Raw genomic sequence first — 21,110 nt, forward strand, 5'->3', positions numbered from 1 at the left:
GTACAGCTCGGCATCAACATCGATTGCTGTTGCGCCGATTATTCTATGCGCAGCCAATTTGCGCATACCGAAGAGAAAGCAAAGTTGCCTAAGGAGAACCCACCATATACTAAAATTAAAATACAGCTGCAGACCATATGTGTACTCTAACCCGGCTTTATATCATTAAATAAATCAGTAAGTGAATTAAATAAGTTTTTCCGTTGAGGTTTTTTAAGTTATGCAATAATATCGACAGCCTGTAAAAGGGCTATATAAATCAATTCACTCAAATTTATTTGACACAAAAGGGACTTGCATTCATGGTGTAAGGATCCCTAAAGAGCTCCTCGGTGTGAACTTTTGAATGACTTGACGAGGTAAGTCGGCTTGCGTTTCGCCATCATTCAAGTGCATTGGCAGTCTTACTTTTGACGACTAGAACCCTCGAGCTTGAGCATGGTCTGTAGGACGCGTTCTATGATTTGTCGGACTTTGCCAATAATATATTTACAAAACTAATACTGAAATGTCCAGTGTTAATGTTCAGAATTTAAATACCGTAGGAATAGTATCACTAGGTATCGCCTTTTTAGTATATTGTTGACCGAAGTTGCAGGCTGCTAGATAGTGTTTTCGAAACACAAACCATGATTGTAACGTATAATATCCTTTCCTTTAACTACCCTTGCATTTCAATTTCTATGTGCACGGGAAAGAAGAAATTCATGAAATCTCACTTTCTTGAAAGAGTTGAACCAGTAGTGAAGTGTACTGCTAATAGCCTTCATGGATAAGCCATTATGTGAGACAGAACAAAAATAAAGCAGAATAGGTATACCGTAATGTTCTATTCGTCAATTCTGTGAAGTAGCATATTTAGGTAGAACGCGCCTAGGGGACAAATATTCGGACTGTCAAACTTTTACAATTCTTTTCTGACGATATACGACTTGTGGGGGTTCATTTTAAAGCTCTCGGCGTAAGAAAACTTTTACCGGCTTCGTTTTTCGCAATTCGAAAAAAAATTCCATAGAGTTAACACTGGGATTGCGGCCGTTTTAAATGTTTGATTATTTGTCTCTCTAGTACCAAACTTTGGACAGTGACCACGGATTTCTATTCTTGGTTATGAAGAGAACGGTTGAAAGATCTATAACTAGAAGGAAAGTTTGAGGCGCATACTAACTTCAATTTAAGATCTGCTACTCGATGTCGCATTTCCGTTTGTCTTGCACCAAATAACAAAAACAAATTGCAATAAGGACATACGACATGATGTATCAGTTGTAGCCTTCCAGTGTTGTAGAACATACAGAATGGAGCTCACCAAACTGAAATTTTGCTGAACCTATAGATCGGTGTTTATTTGAACGAGTTGCTGTGGAGAAGTCCACAATCCTTAGATCATCATTATTATTCAACGTAGAATATGTTTAGAGCTCGACAGATTAATACATATTGCTTTGGATGAACACATGATCAAGAGATCACCATTTTTATCCTGGTTTTCTTGGCCACATGTTTTTATGTAAGGCATACCAATTGTATGCACTTATTGCCTGTTTGTGAAGTGAAGAGCTCTGATGATTTAAGTTTTTGACAGAATATTTCAGCAGAAACACTGTAATTGATCATCTAGTAAGACTTCAAGGTAATATTCTACAACACCTACGACCAGTGTAATATAGAAGTACAGTTAGCCCTCACGTTAAATGTATTTTAACTCTTAAACTGCCCATCGAAAGACGTAACAACGTGTAAACAATGTGTCACAGACAAGATGGCGTGTAAAACGTTGGCAGTATGATAAAACTCCTTCGGTATCACCTAAACTTCAAAGGCTGTCAACTTATAATATACTGCATAGCTGAAATTGATAACTGCTTACAGAACGAAAGGAAGTAAAATCAAACTCTTTCAGTAACTATATTGTAATAGCGTAATGTTTTAAACAAATATGACTCCCAACTATGGTGCTGTAGTATTCACTCAATGCTTAAAACGTGTGACTAGATAGAGTACTGATGTGTGTTGTCCATTCTCTCCGGAAGACTCCATGGGCCACGATTTTGAAAGATCACTGACTTTACCTCACTAGTGAAATTCCAGCGTATCTGCACCACTGGTATCCGCTAAGATAAGACTTGAAGCTTGTTTATGGTACTAAGGCATCAAAATCCCAAACCACAAAACAATTACGTATGCCGTGATGCTACACATTTGTTTATATCTCTTAATTCAAAAGAGATATACTCTGTGATCCGTAGAAATGCGCATAATCCTGCATACACTATTGTAATATTCTATCCCAAACACGAATTGAAGGGTATCACTCGTAAAACACTAAATCTGAGATATTGGATCGGCATGTGGCGAAGATTAAGGGATTCGGTGAAAATTTTAGCAGCAGTATAGTTGTTCTAGCGACGAGTATACACTGCAAGATCCTAGGTGCAACCTTTTTATAGACTCCTTTCTCGTTATGTATCGAACTGAGCTAGTATGGAGAAGGCAAAGCAAGGTCCAATTACAAGGAAACTTATCACGGTGTACGCTTCGCTACCATTGTTTCATTTGCATACAACTTCCCACCTGGCTTATTGAATTAGATATCCCAGAGCATTCAAAGTTTCACAGAAGTCATAGTTGAAAACGCCGTAGAGTTTTGTAGTGTCATGGCAACATGAATCAGACGTGAAGAGTGATCAAAGCCGGCACCTAAAGCTGTGCAAAGCTGTAGGGTATCGTCTTGGTATGATGACTGTAACCCAGAGCAGAAATTGAAATCATGGCAGATTCCAGTGAATTTTCATCCCCCCCCAAAAAAAACCTGTTTAATATAAGACAAATAATACGGGTAGATAAAGAGTGAAATGCGAATTGGCGATAATTTTGAGCGTTTGTACCCAACTATTTTCTTATAATAGAAATGGTTCAATTTACAAAATGTCATTTAATATCCTAATTAACGAAAAGGAGAGGTCAAGAAATTTTCAATCTCGACAGCTACATGTCGTCAATGGTATGACGATATAAAAAGTGTTATATTACAAAGGATTGAAAAAATCTTTAGTGTCAGTAATGAAACCATTGTATACATAAACGTTTATGACATGTGACTAATTTCTTCGACAGCAAAATACAAAGGCAGGATTTCTCAGCGGTTATTTTAGCATAAAAGGCTACTTTGTTGTCCGTAAAACTATTATGGCTAAATTGAATTGACTGTCATTAACCTACTTAATTGCTCCCGTTGCTGGTCATATTATTAACGGGTTTAATTTTGCACAAATTAGGAAATTCAATTTTGATTAAAAATAACTTGCTATATACAATCTAATGACGTTGTCATCACAACCGATTAAAGGAAAACAATGCACCATTGTGACTAAAAAGTTTTTTTTGTATGCATCAGCGTATTGTATTGCTTTGCACTTTTTAATCATATTCAAAATTAAACGATAGAAATACAAACATTAAGCGAATGACCCTTGGGTATATAGTTTCTCAGAGAATGCCGTAATAAACATCCGTAGTCTCGATATCTTGGCAGCGTATACAGTCAATCCAATGCGTGGTGACAGGCAACCAACAAAGAATGCTTTCATAAATACAGGCACTCAACCTACGACTCAACAATTGACTTTTCACTGAATAAGAGTGTTTGTGTACATACGTTGTAGGGTAACCAAGTAACCATCACTCGAAAGCAGTGAGGCTTCATATTATTGTAATACATGTTAATCTACTACGTCGTCGATTGATGAATGAAATTAATATACTCGTTAACATTTTCCAGGAGAAAAATCACAGTTACACTGGCAAAGATTCCAGTCTGTAGAATAAAAATATTTTTAGGATGAACAGTCGGCTTTAATTTCCACGGACAGTAAAGGACTCTGCCTGTAACTTTTGACGATAATATATTTTCGTCAACGAACAATTTTTATATTATTTTAATAAACAATTTTCAACGAACTATTTTCATTATTTTTATTCTGTGAGGTGAGTAGTTTCTTATTTTCTCCCTAAAATACTTTCAAATACATAGGAAAAACTTTGTCAACACCTTAAATTTTGTACAGCATGGAATTTATTGTTCACAAATGTATTCTGGTCTGGTTAAATTGCAAACAATAACAGCATATGTTCCACATGTGAAGACTGGGTTTACAAACTGATTACAATGCGTCAATTCCGACACGACAAGGGGAACAGAACAAGAAATTATCTTTTTCATGCAGAACAAAAAATACTACAAAATGCAGCAAAAGTTTATGTTCTTATTATATATGGGGTACTTACAAAAATACTACAAAGGGATAGAAGAGGACGTTAGTACATCATATCGTTCAACTCAAAGTGGAGGGCGATACATGGCGCTAATGTCCTCATGCATGCTTTTGCAGTAATTTCGTAATAACCTATTATCATACACCTTGCACTAATAACTTGGTGGAGGGTCAAGTGAGCAATCGTTGACGTCCAAAAGAGCGATAGCATGTGTAGAAGCATGTACAACACTATCCGTTGAGGGCGCAATCGCTATAGTTACGTCGGCTCTTTGACATTTTCCTCTCTTCTGTGGTGCTATTTCTTTACTTCTCTATACACGTCCCATTACAGTGGGTAATAACTATACTTTTGGTAGTATTTAAATTTGAATTTGAAGTGTTTTTACATAAACGTGATCAAATGAAATTATGCAAAAAATGATTAAGATTCTATTTAGAACATTTTTAATCAACTCAACATTCCTAATCTTTTCATTAAGCCTTCGAACATAGTTTTAATGAAATCATAAATGAAAACTGGTGCAAGACGGTTCATTCATCTTCTCGTCGCTTTGTTTACCAGCTGCAGGACATTTGTCCATCTGTTTGTTTGTGTGTTTATTTGTTTATTTTCAGGACCTTCTTTTCCAGATATGTACCTGTACACTGACGCTCATTCGTAGTTTCAGAGACTTGGAAGTAGTTCGCCCGAGACTAACGCTTAAATATTTAATCAAGGTTACTGTATGTAACCAGAGGATGTCATCGTCTATGATAATTTCTTTGGTTCTGTTGGTATATCTGTCTGCTGCCGTGTATGCTTGGTAAGTTTATTCCGAATAAAAAAAAACCCTCACCTGCTATCTTTTGAGGAGGTAGCTTCTCTTTAAGGAGTATTTATCAGAAGATCTGTCAAAGCGATCCAAATTGGGTCATTCAAATACTATGTGAAATAAAATTTAAAAAGAAAATCGCCTCTGACTTACCCGCTTTTGACTTGAGATAACAAGATATTTCTCTTCAATGTTGTATCGTCGACGTAATCAATCGATGATTTCTCACGAGCATCTCATGCCGATTTCAAAACAAATTGGATTCTTTCTAAAGCCTAACTTTTCGACTGAAACCACAGGCCTAATACCTGTCAATTCCGACGGCCTGTTACAACTTCAATAGCTACATCAAGGCGTGTTTCCTATAGGATTCGTTCAACGTATTGTTGTGGATTTTTATGTTTGGGATCATGTTCGAGGTACAGGTGAGCATCATCTATTGGACATATGTTATTTAAATATCGTTAAGGAAAAATATTATCGGGATTTTCGTAACATTTCTTTTCAGCAAAATATTACAGCCTATTATTATATAATTTGCGTTTCGCTCATTTAGTTTCGCTGCGTCATTTAACGTTGAAGTGTGATAAAAACCCGCAGAAATAATGCAAATAAATATTTTAACGGCGTATTTGCTTTACTTATTGGTAGGTATACCCTTGCTACAACATATTTTTATTCTTTACCTCTAATAATCGAATTTTGACTGTGATGACTCGATAAAAGCTAAATGAGCAAAATACATGAGCGGATGTTATGTTTTATTTGCAATACTTTACTTATCCTTTATCATGGAATATATACAGTATACATTCACTGACACTTATAGAGTTTATCGTGTCTGTGTAGAGACATGAACCTTGTTAGTTTTGTCACAAGTCAAATTCATCATTAATTTATGAGGATACCATATGGCCAGTGTGGTTTTTTGATTTTCTGAAGAAAAACGTGTTTAGTTTTGCCAGCAAATTTGACAAATGTTGTCAAAGTAGACCTTAATAATTCACAGACATTACTGACACACACGGCCAAAAAACAGTGATAAGAAGTTACTCATGGAGTGACAAATTGAAAGACAAATATCAAAATACTTACAATCATACCCATCCATAATCCAATAACACTGGGTAAAATTAGTAATGCACTGTCAATTGTTATAAACATAGACACAAAGCAACACAGGACAAACAGTAAAGCACCAGTACACACAACAAAGTCTAATTCCTCAACGAAAGATATATGGGACTCTGGCAAACAGACAAGAAGTGATCTTTGCTCGTTTCTTGGCCGTCCTATCTCAGATTAGTAGAGCCTTTGACCAATAGTACCCAATACTTCATTGACTTTCAAACCACATGATGATTCTGTTAGCTTTAAGGAGAGTTTGTCTCTAGACTGAAAACAATGATCGTGACGTCATTTTCGATTGTGATTGGAGCGTGTAGAGATCTTTTGATATGCTTTTCGAAAAATTCAGTCCACGTTCCGGCAATTATGTTTGATTGAATTGGCATTTATTACAGGTGGGCATACCGATATGAACGCAGTTACCGTAAGGGATACAAGTATGAATACTACAGCGATAGTTGCTATGGATACTGCTCAAACTACGACTGTAAAGGTATGGATCTTGCCTACCTTTCACTGTCTTTTAATATCTAGCAATGTTATTCTTGCAACAAGCTTAAGTCGTCTGGGTCTTGATTCTTTTAATATATGTATGTTATATTCAAAACCTTAGGTTGCAATTCAATTGCCGACTTCATCGAGACAAGATGTTCATCGTCATCCAACCACTACTGCTTAGAATGTGAATATGATCGTGGCGGCGAAAAACAGGCTTATGAATTGGTGAACAGAGGCAGTATCTCAAACGGGAAGTGTGAACGTACGTGTGTTATGGTTATTTCATGTACCCCGTTTTTGGCCTATGGTGAAGTACACTTTTGTCGATTGTATAATACCATTATATTGATGACGCAAACACTCGGATTGAATTGCTATTTTCGCAATATACCACGGTTGGAACAGACACGAACTCGAAGATACAGAAAAGTCATCACACAAGAATTTCAATTATAGTAAATATTATGATGTAATAGCAATAAACAGCGTCAGGAACGGATATACCGTTAGATTTTGACCAATTTGCTCCATAAATGTACATACACGAGCGATTTCGAGAATTGCACAAAAGCTTGAGGTATACCGTCGCATGGTATGGGTTATTGGTGAAATATTTAAGATCCTATGATAATCATACAACGTACTAAGCCTGCTGATAATGGATACAAATATTAAAATTAACCATCGTTTGCTTTTTCCATATTTGTTATATACTTTGGAAGAACACGTAGAAATATGAATGACTCTAATAAACTCTAAAGACAATTGATTTCGTATAATATGGTGCGATTGTAGATTGTTAATTACTGTATTTCATTTTTGTTGTTCCACTCCACATTTTAAGAGCGATGCTCATGGCGACTCGACAGTGAGTTTTGCTTTCCAGGAAGTTGTCCATGCACACCTGCATCATGTACATGTGCTTCTGGATTTTCTGGAACGAACTGTCAGAACAGTAAGTCGTTTGCATGACAGAATAACCCTTTTAGAGGAAATGAACTCATAGACATTTACTGTCTATAAACTTGCGTCTGGTGATGTTCACAAACTTGGATAAAGCAATCAAGTTAAGTCATTAAATTTGTCACTTATTTGCTGTTAATCAAAGTGATTCAGTGTTGATAAGCAGAACTATTTTTATGGGGAAAGGGGTTTATATCGAGAATTTTCAAAAACTAACGCATTATTCTTATCTGATGATATTGCACTTTAAACTTACTTATACTATATAATTATACTGTACTAACAGTGTCTATTTCTGTACCACAGCGACACTTGCACCAACAGTATCATCCTGTGCTGTGAAACTGAATGACGGGTCAGGGGACAATGACCTGGCGTGCTCAGCGAATGGTCTTCCGACATATTCATCCACGAAAGCAGTAAAAATTGATGTCGAGTGGACAACAACGTACAATCTTACAACGCTGGATAACTTCACGGTTCCATACTACGTAAACAGTTCCGGTTTTGGAATAGTGGAAGCAAGTTTTCACTGGACTTTACAAAGAGGTTTTAGTTTTTTATCTTTTATGAGAAGAATGATCATGAGATGGAAGAATTAACGGGTGAATTGAGGGATATATGGACGGGCGACAATCCTTCCCTTTGTTTGTATTTGTTCATTAGATCGTTTCTTGAATGAGTGGACATGCCTATACTTTACAGTTGGGTCACTTACCTTGAAGTTGTCGCATCTCTCATTTCAAATACTTCTCTTCCTTTAATTTAGGTAACATCACAGTTGATGGCGGGAGTGAATACTGCTTAATTGCTGACATACTTTCTGAGCAGATTACAACAAAAGAATGCAACCACTCCGTTGTGTTTAACTCGGAGCTAGAAAACAATGATATGTGCGTATATATTCTAATGCAGTACATTAATTTACAAGTACTGTAGGTGATTCATATAAGGCACAATAATACTGTGAAGTTTACCTTCATCAGGTATGTTATTTATATTGACATTTTCATTTGTGACTTATTATCATTACATCAAATCATAGCATGTTCATCTTTTAGTTCATGTAACCGGATAATTCTTCATACTTATAATATTCGGCGGTTAGGTTATTCAAAATTTCTTCGCCCGTCTATGCTTTAGCCATTAAAGTGCTTTATCCTACCTTATTCTTCCTTGAATTACAGATTTTGGTTTCAAGTTAAAGCCAATACCAGCGGTTTTGTCATGATCAAAAATTACGATGATCCTGACACAGTGGTTGTTGACGATGCTCAGTTCTACTCTCAAACGCATAGCGTTCTCTCCAACACTGTCATATTCGACCTCATCGCTCCTCAGCACTGTCGAGCAATGTCGCCGCCATGTATGTCTGAAATTATTTCGATCGATCAAGTGTACACGAAAAAGGTAAGTTCGTCAAACTTTGTGAATTCTGAAAGAACATACTTGCTAGTAGGTTTTCCAGCAGTCTAGTTCAGCTTTTCAACCAGAAAACTTCCGTGACGATCAACATATCATCTTTTATACTTATCATTACATCTGTTTAGGGTTGAGAGAAATGCTAATTTATGTGGCTTACATTTACATTTTCAGAGTACTGTGAAAGTCACCTGGAACTTAACACACTGGAACGACGATTCATCTGAAATTCATGACGTCACATGCCAGGCTTACAAACTTTCCCCTGACCCCCAATCTTCAGGAAATCTACGCCAGGAGACTAGAGTCAGTATTCGCGTAACATCAAGTCACAACAATACGGCCGAATCAGGAATAGAATTTGAACTTTTAGAAGCAGGTCAGTAAAACGGACAAGGCTGCCGCGTTGTAGTTTATTTATTTATTTATTTATTTATTTATTTATTTATTTATTTATTTATTTATTTATTTATTTATTTATTTATTTATTTATTTATTTGAGCTTTTGCCAATGTATTGCTTCCTAACCTTTCTTTTGTTTTCATCATAGTGTATGGAATTGAAAATTGTGAGATCACAGTGTGAACAGAATTTGTAATTTAATTTTTTTAAAGGAAATTGATGTAGAAAACTTGACTTCATCGTCTATTATCTCTGATTGCAAGCATAAGTTCTCAAATTTTTGGCGATCATCATTGCACTGTGCTTACAGTTGTAAATCGTACAGTGAAGATTGACACCATTTGCGTTGTAGAGTTCATTCTGCATATTGACCAAATGGGTTTCTCAGAACATTGTGCTGGGATGGGTATGGTCTTTTGAAGGCTATGCAAGAGGGATGTCAAACCCCTCGATCAAATATCAATATTTATATCGCTATCGATAACCTTGCAGCCAGGACCCCATCTTCATAATAATTTCCCATGCGAACTTGATTTTAAAGAACCCACAACACTGTTTTTTGCTGTTTTATCTGTCATGAGTTATACTCACTCATCCATCCTTTACAAAGTTCTTACCGAAAACAAAGGTATTGATACAGTATTAACAGTTCTTTTTAATCAATCATAGTTTTAATTGAATTCTGTGTTGAACTAAAAATGTTCCCATTACTTTACTGATTCCTTCAATAGGGCTTTATTCCATCGTTTTAAGCTTGACTGACAATGCCGGCAACATAGCAAAGGCCAGGCGATTTGTTCTGTATGACGATCAAAGCTCAATCTCAATAAATGCCAACAGCCCAATAACAGTGTCCGATGTCGTGGTCAATAATGGCGTATTTTGGCTTGGGACAACTTTCGGTCAGGTAGGTAAACTGTGCATACATTATGACATAATGGGTGTTTTGATGTATGGAGAGCAATGAAAATTTGCAGCTTTATGCATCAGATTTGCTGCTCAGTAACTTAACTTTTTTCGAAACATCATACAATATTCAAACGAACTGATTCCATGACTAAACAACGTTCAATAAATTGTAATTTGTGCATGTGCAGCTTTCTCTGACAGGTCGCACTTTAGTTGATATTTCTGCTGAGAAAAATATAATTTCAAACATGAAAGATATACTAAGTTTAGAGTAATTTACATCTTTCATGATGGTACAACATATTTTTCGAATTCAGGTGACTTTGATTTGGACCGGTCATTTCTACAATTCCTTTCACCGAGACAACAATCTTCTTGCTGTAATTGAAGAAATGGATCCACCATTGCCACCTGAATACGATGAGACCACTGGTCAACCTCCTCTGACTAGATCAAGAAAAGCTATACCAAATGTAGAAGGAATAACTCGCTTTGAATTTGACTATGCCATTTCAAGTTCAGGGAAGACTCTGCCGGAATGGATAGATGTTCAAGGGCTGAAGGTAATAGTGAGGAGTTATCAGTTGAAAGTATATAATATATATCATGATATTGCAGTAATGAACCATTTAAAGCTGCATTATACGGTATGTGGGCCGTACCGTGTTTCTGCTAAAGGTAAATGATATATTTTTTGACATTGCCTTCTCTTAACTATTCATTTTTACATTTTGCTTTGACGACATATGTGTGACCGGAAATTTCTTCTGTTATATATCGATTTCCATTGATACGATGTGATAAATGTATTGCATAACTTAATACGTTTCCCTAACTTCAGTAAAGTTACTTTTGAGAAACTGAACATTTGCATACTTGTTTTTATATTTGACCATGAATATTACTTCATAGACTTTGAATACATAAACTGGTTTAAGATATTTAAAAACAGGAAATGTTACATTAGAAATTGATTATTTAAGGTTTAAGCTGGAGGGTATATAATTTAAAGATGCAGTCCAGATTTTATTCACGTTTTACATTTTGTATTCATTTGCCGAACAATGATGTAAATGAATGTATTTGACCTTTATAATGAAATATCTAACATTCATTCCTCAGACGGAAGAAACTGTATCAGTTTCTGCAGCGGAAGGTGATCATATCTCTGTCTGGTTGAAAGCCTTTGACGTCATCGGCAACACAAGGGAAGACTCAGTGAAAATCTACTTGGACTCCACTTCACCGGTGATCACTTACTTTGGATATTCATATCAGAATATGACTGGAACCTCAGGCACCATACGAACAGACAATGACAGCATAGTCCAGTAAGTACACCTTTCTTTTTGTGGTTGAGTCTACTATTCAATGGTTTTTAAACTGACAGACAATCGTCTTACGTCTAAGTCGATAATGACGACAAAAAGAGATGGCCTCACTGAATGAGGTTTGAGCCATCTCTCTAACAAACTGTTAAATCAAGGTTACACCAGAGCAAGACTTGTCTCTACATTCAAACGCTTTTTTGGCAGGTATCGCAAGCTGGTAGATAAATACAATATCTCTCTTCGACAAATGATCACTGATGGCATCGGTGACATGGGGCCTTAGTTAGTGACCACTACCTATCTTTTTTTTTTTTTTTTTTTTTTCAAGTTTCAATAATGTACATCCTTATACATTTTTTTTTTTTTATTTATTTAAACTGAGAAAACACAACGTGCAAAGGACAGAAAAACGCAAACAGGACAAAAAGCAAAAACAGACACAGGAGAAGAAAAGAGCACAAAACTAACATTTCCACTTCGTTCTATGTTTTTCAAGTGTTCCATTCTTAAAGGCTATATTTTGTTCAACTTCTTTAATTGTACTGACCACTCTCGTGTAGTTACCAATTGTTAATCTCTTTGGGGTTCTGACATTACAATGAATGTATTGTTTCGCAAGGATGAGTAGATGTTCCAAAAGAATATCCTTTGCATTGAAATCATGACCAAAAATGACTGACATAGCATCGAGTTGAATATCCATATTGAAAGCATCGAAAACATATAAAGAAAATTCTCTCCAAAATGCTTCTACGATTGGACAAAACCAGAAGCGATGTAAAATAGAGTCAAGACGTTCAAGACAAAAATTACAAAGCTCACTTTCCACTTTACCTAATTTCTTTAAAATGACATTGGTAAAAATATTTCTATGTAGAAGGTGGAACTGGAAAATTCTACTTTTTGATTCAATGGTGCACTTATATGGAAGGCTGAAAATTTTCTTCCAAATTTTTACATCAAACTCGCCAAATGTCTTTGCCCAGAAATTCATAGTCTTTTCTGGCATAGAAACAAAATCTTTCATTATTAATTGATTGATAAATTCATAACATTTCTTGTTGAATACATGGGTATGAAATTCTGAATGGCATGTATATAAAGGGTAAAACATGCTTACATGATATTTCTTCTTGTATTCCATGATAGCTTTGACAATACCGAAATAAGTAATAAAATTAATTTGTACATTGTGTCGTAACCTAAAACTATTGTAATCTATAGCCGAACCTTCTTTAATGAAATCTGTCAAAAAGTTAACATTACAATCATTGAGTTTCTTTGCAAAAATTGTTTTTCCACCTATCAGAATGTCAGAGTTGTTCCAGACAATACAATCCGACTGAGGATTTACATTATTCTGAAAATTTAATTTACACCAAGTATAAATAATGTCATGTAAAAAAGGATAAGCTTTTAAAAAATTAGGAATATGACGAATGTGCAAATTACAATCAAACACAAATAAACCACCAAGTGAGGACAAAAGATGGGTATAAATCAGCTTAATTGGGGTATTGTTTTCCATCTGAATCAGTCTTTTTACCCATCGAACTTTCATTGCCATGCAAATCGCTCTGAAGTTTGGAGCTTTCAGACCCCCAAATTGTCGGTCATTCATAAGAATGGTCCTTTTTATTCTATCACCTTTATTATTCCAAATAAATCTGAAAATAATACGCTCTAAATCTTGGAAAATATTGTCTGGAGGATTTGGTAACACCGAAGCAAGGTAAGTAAGTTTTGACAATGCAAGACTTTTCAAAATAGTGATTTTGCCATTCAAAGAAAGATTTCTGGCTGACCATATGTTGAGGAGAATCTTCATTGACTGGATTTTTGGTTCATAATTCAAGGCAAAGATATTTTCTTTTACACTAAGAGGAATAAGGACACCTAAACATTCAATTGGGCCATGTGACCAAGTGACAGGGCATGTTGTCTTGTAATTGATAGTTTTTTGACGCAAGGTACCAATTTTATAAACTTTAGACTTGTCAAAATTGACTTTCAAACCAGAAATCTGTTCAAACTTATTCAAAACTAAAAGCGCTTCATTAAGAGACTGTTCAGTGCCATTCAAGTAAAGAATTGTATCATCTGCATACTGTGAAATCTTATGTTCACGATCACCTATTACAATACCTTGGATTGACAAGTTGGACCTTATTTTTGCAGCAAAAAGTTCAACACAAATAATAAACAAGTATGGGGACAGGGGACAGCCCTGGCGAACTCCTCTTTCAATAGGAAAAAATTCGGAAGTCCATCCATTGTTGATAACACATGACATTGGGTTAGAGTATAAAAGTTTTATCCAATAAATTAAAGAATCACCAAAATTGAAATACTTAAGTGCTTTAAAAAGGAAAGACCAGTCAAGCGAATCAAAGGCTTTCTCGTAATCAACAGAAAGTACTAATCCAGGAATATTTTCCTTGTCCGCAAAGTTAATTATTTCCATGAGAGTGCGGATATTCTCTCCAATATACCGAGCCTTTACAAAACCAGTGTGATCAGCATTGATAACAGACGAGAGGACCTTACGAATACGGAAAGAAATTGCTTTCGAAGCAAGTTTATAATCGGCATTCAGCAGGGAGATTGGTCTCCAGTTTTTTAGATACCATGGATTTTTGTCTTTCTTCGGGATGAGAGAGATTACTCCTCTGCGTTGTGAGATAGACAGCTGGTTTCTTGAGAAAGCACAATTTAAGGAGTTCAAGAGAGGGTCAGAAATGGAATTCCAAAACACTTTATAGAAATCAACGGGAATACCGTCTGTACCTGGTGAACGCCCATTTTCTGTTGATTTAAGAGTGAACAGCAGCTCTTCCTTATTCAACAAACCTTCACAACTTTGCTTGGCTTCATGATTCAGTTTGGGTATGTCACTAATGTCTGGTAAGAAATCTTCAATAGTATGGTCTGAACAGCTCTCAAAATTACTATGTGTTGAGTAAAGTTTTTTATAAAAGTCTTTCTCTTCATTCAAAATTCCCTTTGGATCCGTTATAAAGGACCCATCATTACACAAAAGCTTTGAGATACACTTGTTATTATAGTTACGCTTTTCAAGTGACAGAAAATATTTAGAGCTTTTCTCTCCATCTTCGTAATACCTTGCTTTAGAGCGAATCATAGCGCCTTTGGTAGCGTAATCTAGCAAATTTTCTCGCTCTAATAGCTTCTCTGACAATTTAATTTCTAAATCATGTGTATTATCAGCCTGTATGATTTTTTTCTCAAGTTCACTAATATCGTTTTCCAAATTTGACAAAAAAATACGCTGTTGTTTCCTTTTCCGTGATGCAAACTGGATTGTCTCTGCTCTAATGTTACATTTAATCATTTCCCACAAAAGTTGGTCGTCAACGTCTGTGTCGTTCGCATACATATTTTTGGTCTCATCAATACATGTATTTATGGTACTCACATAGTCAATGTCACTCAAAAGTGAACAATTTAATTTCCAAAACCCTGGACCACGTATCACATTATCAATTTTTAAAGCTATAGAAATGAGTGAATGATCGGTACGGAAGCCTGGGCTAATGTCAGCTTTGATCGTTTGACTCACTAAACTAATAGACAAAAAAAAAAAATCTAGTCTGCAATAAACAGGCGGCGTCTTCTGTCTCCACGTATACCTACGAGTGTTTGGATGCAATACCCGCCACACATCGCTCAAATCAAACAACTCAGAGTTACGGCGAATAACTTCTTGAGAACGAAAATGAGTGGATGGGTTCCCACCTTTCTTATCAAGATGAACATTGGAGACTAAATTGAAATCGCCTCCAATGATACGCTCTCCTTCAGGGAATTGACCCTCCAAAATATCAAACACTTTCTCAAAGAATGACGGTTGATCGTTGTTCGGTGCGTATATATTACATAACACAAGCCTACGATCATTTACAGTAATATCACAGATGATACATCTGCCCTCGTCATCACTCCATGTATTATTTATGACCAGTGGAAAATTATTATTAAACAAAATAGCTACTCCTTTTGACGTTGACGAGCCGTGACTGTATAACACCTGGTAACCCCATTCATTCTTCCAAATATATTCACAATCTCTAGTTGAATGCGTTTCTTGGAGAAAATAAATGTTGAAAGACTTCTCTCTAAGCCATAAAAATACCTGGCGTCTTTTCTTTGTATCTCCACACCCCCGCACGTTCAAGGAAGAAATATTTAAATTACTCATCCGTTTTTAACCGTGAAAGTAAGTTGAAAACTGAGCATTTAGCTCTGTCTACACGATATACATTACCAGACATCATTAAGCGGAACGAGAAAGGGGAAACGAAAGCACCCAGACAACAAACAGAAGAAGCGGGAAACGGGACGAGAAAAGGAAGACCAAACATTCAGAGAAAGGCGAAAGAAGCCAAAAAACGCAAAGAAACAGAAAACAAACCAAATGCCACGTGTAGGTTATAAAACCTCAAGTTTCAGACATCCAAAACCATAGTCATTGTACTCATCTCTTTAGATCTTCAATTCGTATTGTTTTTAGCCGCCGTTGTTTACCGGGTTCGCGCGGTTCGTCGCTGTACTTGATAACTCTTGGCACTGACCACGGAATGAAGGCAAAGTTCCCTTTGCGGCGCAGTTCATACATTTTTGTGTACGTCATCTGAAATACGCATTTTGTCTTTATCATTTCGTAAGACCCTTGCTGCGGTGCGGAGTACTTCTTCTCGGTCTTTGTTGCGAAGAAATTTGGCATGTATAGGACGTGGAGTTGCACCTTCACGTGGCTTCATAGCTACAGGTGAACGATGGGCTCGCTCAATTTCTATATTCCTCGTTATTTTCAGTTTGTCTTTCAAAAATTCGGTTACAAAATTAGTGCAATCTACACTGTCCTTTCCTTCGACACCTTCTGGAACATTATATAGCACGATGTTATTTCGTCGACTACGATTGGACAAATCGACAACTTCCAACTGTAGCTTTCTCACCTGCTCTGTTGTGGCAAAGGTTTCTTTTACATTAGTCAGTTCCTCTTTCACCTCTTCGACTGTTTCTTCAAAGAAACTGGCAGCATGTTCTAAGTCTGTGCACGTAGTCTCTAGCACGTCTACTCGTTGTTCGACTTTCTCCAATCTTGACAGTGCACGGTCTATTTTTACTGCAAGTGAGTCCAGCAGCGGCATCCGTGACCAAATGCTACGAAGAATTTCTTTGTCTTCATATGTAAATTGTGCTGGACCTGTTTCTGTAACTGCTCCTACCTTGACGCCAGTTTCTACTTCGCTTTTTCGCTCAAATAAGGACATTTTCGAAATAAATTTCCTATCAGCCAATTCCCAGTATCTTAAATTATCCAATGTATGCGGAATGTTTTTGAAAGGCGGCAGGTTTTGACAGGTTTGGTGTCTGAAACGACGGAGCGACTCAGCAGTGATGTTCACCCATGGATGGACACGTGGCGACCACTACCTATCTGACTTACAGATTGATATATGGCGGGTGCCACATGTGGGGCAGGGTGCGCTTACTATTTTCGAAACGCCTGACATCACTCATTGGTCTTTTGGCAAGAGGTCCATATATCTTTCTTTCATGAATTTGACTATATCTTTGTACTGTCTATTTACTGTCTGTTCTGTGCTGTTTTGTGTCTATGTTTACAACTGTTGTCTTACAAATTCTGACCTAGTGTTATTGGATTATGGATTGGTATGATTGCGATTATTTTGCTAGATACGAAGCAAACATTACAAACATGTCCGGTTCGTCCATTGTGTTTCATGTGAGATGTTCTTAAGTTTTGCCCCAAACTCAGCTCTGACGTAGTGTCAGCAGGAGCACTTATCTTGGATTGTGCCTGACAAGCATGCCCCATATTTTGCAACATTTCTTTTATTTTCCACGATGAGTGAAGCACGCGTGTCTCGTTCATGTGTGGTTTAATATAAATTTTACTATAACCCAAACGGGATTCGAACCCCCACACACTCACGGCAACATCGCCTAGCTGCTAGGCCTCACACAAAACCAGTCGGCCACTGCTTCCAACCCAACAAGTTAATGCTCATAACTGTTTTTACAATTTTCCTATAATAGAATTTTCATTGATGCACATGACGACGAAAGTGGAATCAGTTTACTACAGTGGCAGCTGCTAAATATGGACGAACCTTCAATCGTGTACGGAGAGGCCGATGTGAGGAAGACTTATCCACAGGTAATCTTTATTTTAGTATCGGAGAGGGGATTTGTTCTTTTTTTTAAATTGCCTTTCTTTAATGTCTTGCTACTAATTCAACGAATTAAATATTATTATACTGCTACAAAATGTTAATTTTAATGTGAAATTGTATTGCTATGTTCATCTTATATGGTAAATATAAAATGACACTTTAAACGAAGTGGTTCTTGCAGGGTTATAATATTCTCGAAAGAGTTTTTAAAAAGACTTCCATTGGTTGTCAATGTCTAAAGGAGGCAGTTCAACCATTGTCTTGTTATGATCTTTATTAAAAATATACCGACTACAAACAAGTTGCCCTCTTCAAGGTAAAAGCTGGCAAACAAAAGTGACCAAATACAAGAGTTAAAATCGGACTGATAAATAACATACAAATAAAAAAGGTATAAGGTAAACTGAACATTTAATCGAAATAAAATGAAAATTACAATACTAACGAAAACTGGAACTAAAGTGAGCAAAAAACTCCGAAACTGAAGTCGTTGAAAAAAATTGTGATTTGAAAGCATGAAAAAGGGTTATGACTAAAATTCAGAGATCAGTAAACTGTGGTTGAAACAAGAGATGCGTGGTTCATGCCCATTTATGTGATTCTTGTATTTGCTCACTTTTGTTTGCCAGTTTTTATCCTCAAAAAAGCAACTTGTGTAGTCGGTATATTTTAATTAAAGATCATAAGAAGACAAAGAGTACTGTTTGAACTACCTATTTTATACACTTATCTATGCAATGATCCTTGTGTGTTCCCACACTTATATGGTTGTAATTGGACTGACTATTTTTAGAACACTCGTCAACAAATCAATATTCATTGATTCTCCAGGATCCTGATGATGAAGACTGTTCACCTCAGACTTGCAACTGCTTAGCAAGGGACGATCTTGATTTGTGTTTTTACACTAGTTATAGCATATTCCTTGATCTGAACACCATGACCAATGTTCCCCGAGGCGAAACCAACTGTACATTTAAAATCTTGGTGTATAACAATGCTATGAAACAAAGTGAAGAATCATTAGAGTTTACCATTCAGCACAGCATTCCAATGGTAAGTAGCCCAATAATTCACATTTTGTTAAAGGACATTCGAGTACACAATGTATTATAAAACTGTCTTAAGGTTAGAATAAATACACGAAGACTTTTATTCGCCTTCAACGATTTGAAATTCCTTTATTTTAATTAATCGTCAATGGCAAAATGACGTAGAAGTAGATTATATTATTCATTATACTTCTAGAAAAATTACCTGGGATGTTTGCTGTAGATTGTTTTTGAATCTCATACCTGAATAAACATTACCTAGGGTGTTTGCTGTTGGTCGTCTCTGAATCTGATTTCATCACACCAATTTTGATATTGCTTTCATGTCTCGTTTGCCTTGTCTCTTAATTGTTGAACACTTGTACCAACCATTCTACAGACGTACATTTATTCTATATATCGGCTATGTTTTCCGCAAAGTTCGAAGTTGAATTCGTTTATATTCCACGTTCGTTTTAGTCTACTGCAAAGCCAGGACTTGGGGAGAATTCCAATCAGTTTGATGGAGGACATGCTGCCAGTGTCGGTATAGCCCTTGGTGTTCTTGCAGGTATAGCAGTCATTGCAACCGTAGCGGTGGTTTCGAGGTATCTGATTCGCAGGAAAAATAAGACACAGGATGCAAAATATGAAGACAAATCCAAGAATTCCTGGACGAAATGGCGAATGAAGTTTCCCACTATGGACAGCTTACCCCGCGTGAAAATAGCATGGCGTTAAAATGTATTAGTCACTCATATTGGTTCCCATTGGTTTTGTTTGACTTTGTTTGTATGTTATCATATCTGTAACAATTTCATTGTTAGCAGCCGCCGAAGTACTATAATATTACTACTGCTTATATTAGTCAACTGATTGGCTTTTTTTGTTGAACGAACAGCCGAACGGATGGTGAGATTTTGCGCAAAAAAGCTTATAAGTGATTATTAGGACTATCATCATAACGTTGGCAGCTATTTATATGTTCTATTTCATTTTACAACTATTTTATGTACCTTTTATCGTATACCAGTCACAAAATCTTATGATTACCCCTGACTGAATACTTTAGTTATATTTGATTATATAGTCTATGATCTGAGGGACATTGATATCCATACCGAGTCCGTGACCAACTAAATTGCTCAGTACACGATCACACAATCCTTTTCAATTCAATGTGCATAAATCAAGTTAGCGTTGGAAGCTACCGACAAACGTTTTTCAACGTAGTAACGTAGTACTGGTCATCAGAGATGACATGAAAACTGCTTCATACTATCCATTAAAAATCAAAGAATATAACATGTAGTATGTTAATAAAGTTTATCAAAAGAATGAATGGGCTACACATTTGGAGCAAAAAATATCAAACTGAACATTTTTTTCACTATCTAATCTTTGTTTTAATTGGCAGTTATCAAACATTTGACATTTACAAACGTAATCAAAGTCATCATGATATTAATGAAAATTATTCTTATTCTGCATCATTACAATTTTTTGTCAAATAACATTGTCTTTTTGTTACAAAGTATAAGTTTTTAAAAATTAAGTGTCAACATTTTGCGCAATGTGAGTCAGCTGGAGAGGAGACAATTTTTGAATTGTTTAGAATAGGCGATCAAAGTTGCAAGCTGCTTGATAGTGTCTTAGAAACACCAAACCTATAGCCCTCACGGACAAGCTAATGTATCATAGTGAGATCGGTTATAAATAAAACAGAATAAATATACAGTAAATGTTGTCTTTGTCAATTTTTTGAAGTAGCATATTCAATTCAAATTTAAATCTGTTATTGGATTTCCCATTTCTGTCTGTCTAGTATCAACTTTCAAAAAACAAACAAACCAACAAAACAAACACATACGAAATGATGTATCACTGGCTGCATTCCAGTGTTGTAGAACATGAAGGGTGAAGGTCTTAAAACTAAAATTTTACTGAACCTATATTACCTACCTCTGTGTGTACATTTTGTTGTTTCGATCGGTGTATATTTGAACAGCTTGCTGTGGGGGAGTCCATAATCCATAGATCATCATTTTTATTCAAGGTGGAATATATCTAGAGCGCGCATGATTTATACACATTGCTCTGGTTGAACTCATAA

The 21,110-nt window shown here is 36.1% G+C and overlaps 2 protein-coding genes and 1 long non-coding RNA gene across 4 annotated transcripts in view; 2 read left to right on the forward strand and 1 right to left on the reverse strand.

The window, feature by feature from the left end:
* The window catches only part of LOC139119874 (arylsulfatase B-like), a 269,229-nt gene that overhangs the window by 4,962 nt on the left and 243,157 nt on the right, over positions 1 to 21,110 (reverse strand). The gene's annotated exons all lie outside the window — the stretch shown is intronic.
* Positions 294 to 5,508, forward strand: LOC139148218 (uncharacterized). Its single transcript, XR_011555897.1, has 3 exons — positions 294 to 359; positions 4,893 to 5,080; positions 5,389 to 5,508. It is a non-coding gene; the product is annotated as an uncharacterized lncRNA (long non-coding RNA).
* On the forward strand, positions 10,804 to 20,364 carry LOC139123593 (uncharacterized). The gene is made up of 5 exons (XM_070689763.1): positions 10,804 to 10,974; positions 11,534 to 11,742; positions 17,830 to 17,950; positions 18,798 to 19,022; positions 19,478 to 20,364. The coding sequence occupies exons 1-5, from the start codon at positions 10,804 to 10,806 to the stop codon at positions 19,736 to 19,738; spliced, it is 987 nt and encodes a 328-aa protein (XP_070545864.1). The 3' UTR covers positions 19,739 to 20,364.

This window comes from Ptychodera flava, chromosome 2 (genome assembly GCF_041260155.1).
Source record: "Ptychodera flava strain L36383 chromosome 2, AS_Pfla_20210202, whole genome shotgun sequence".
Lineage (NCBI taxonomy): Eukaryota > Metazoa > Hemichordata > Enteropneusta > Ptychoderidae > Ptychodera > Ptychodera flava.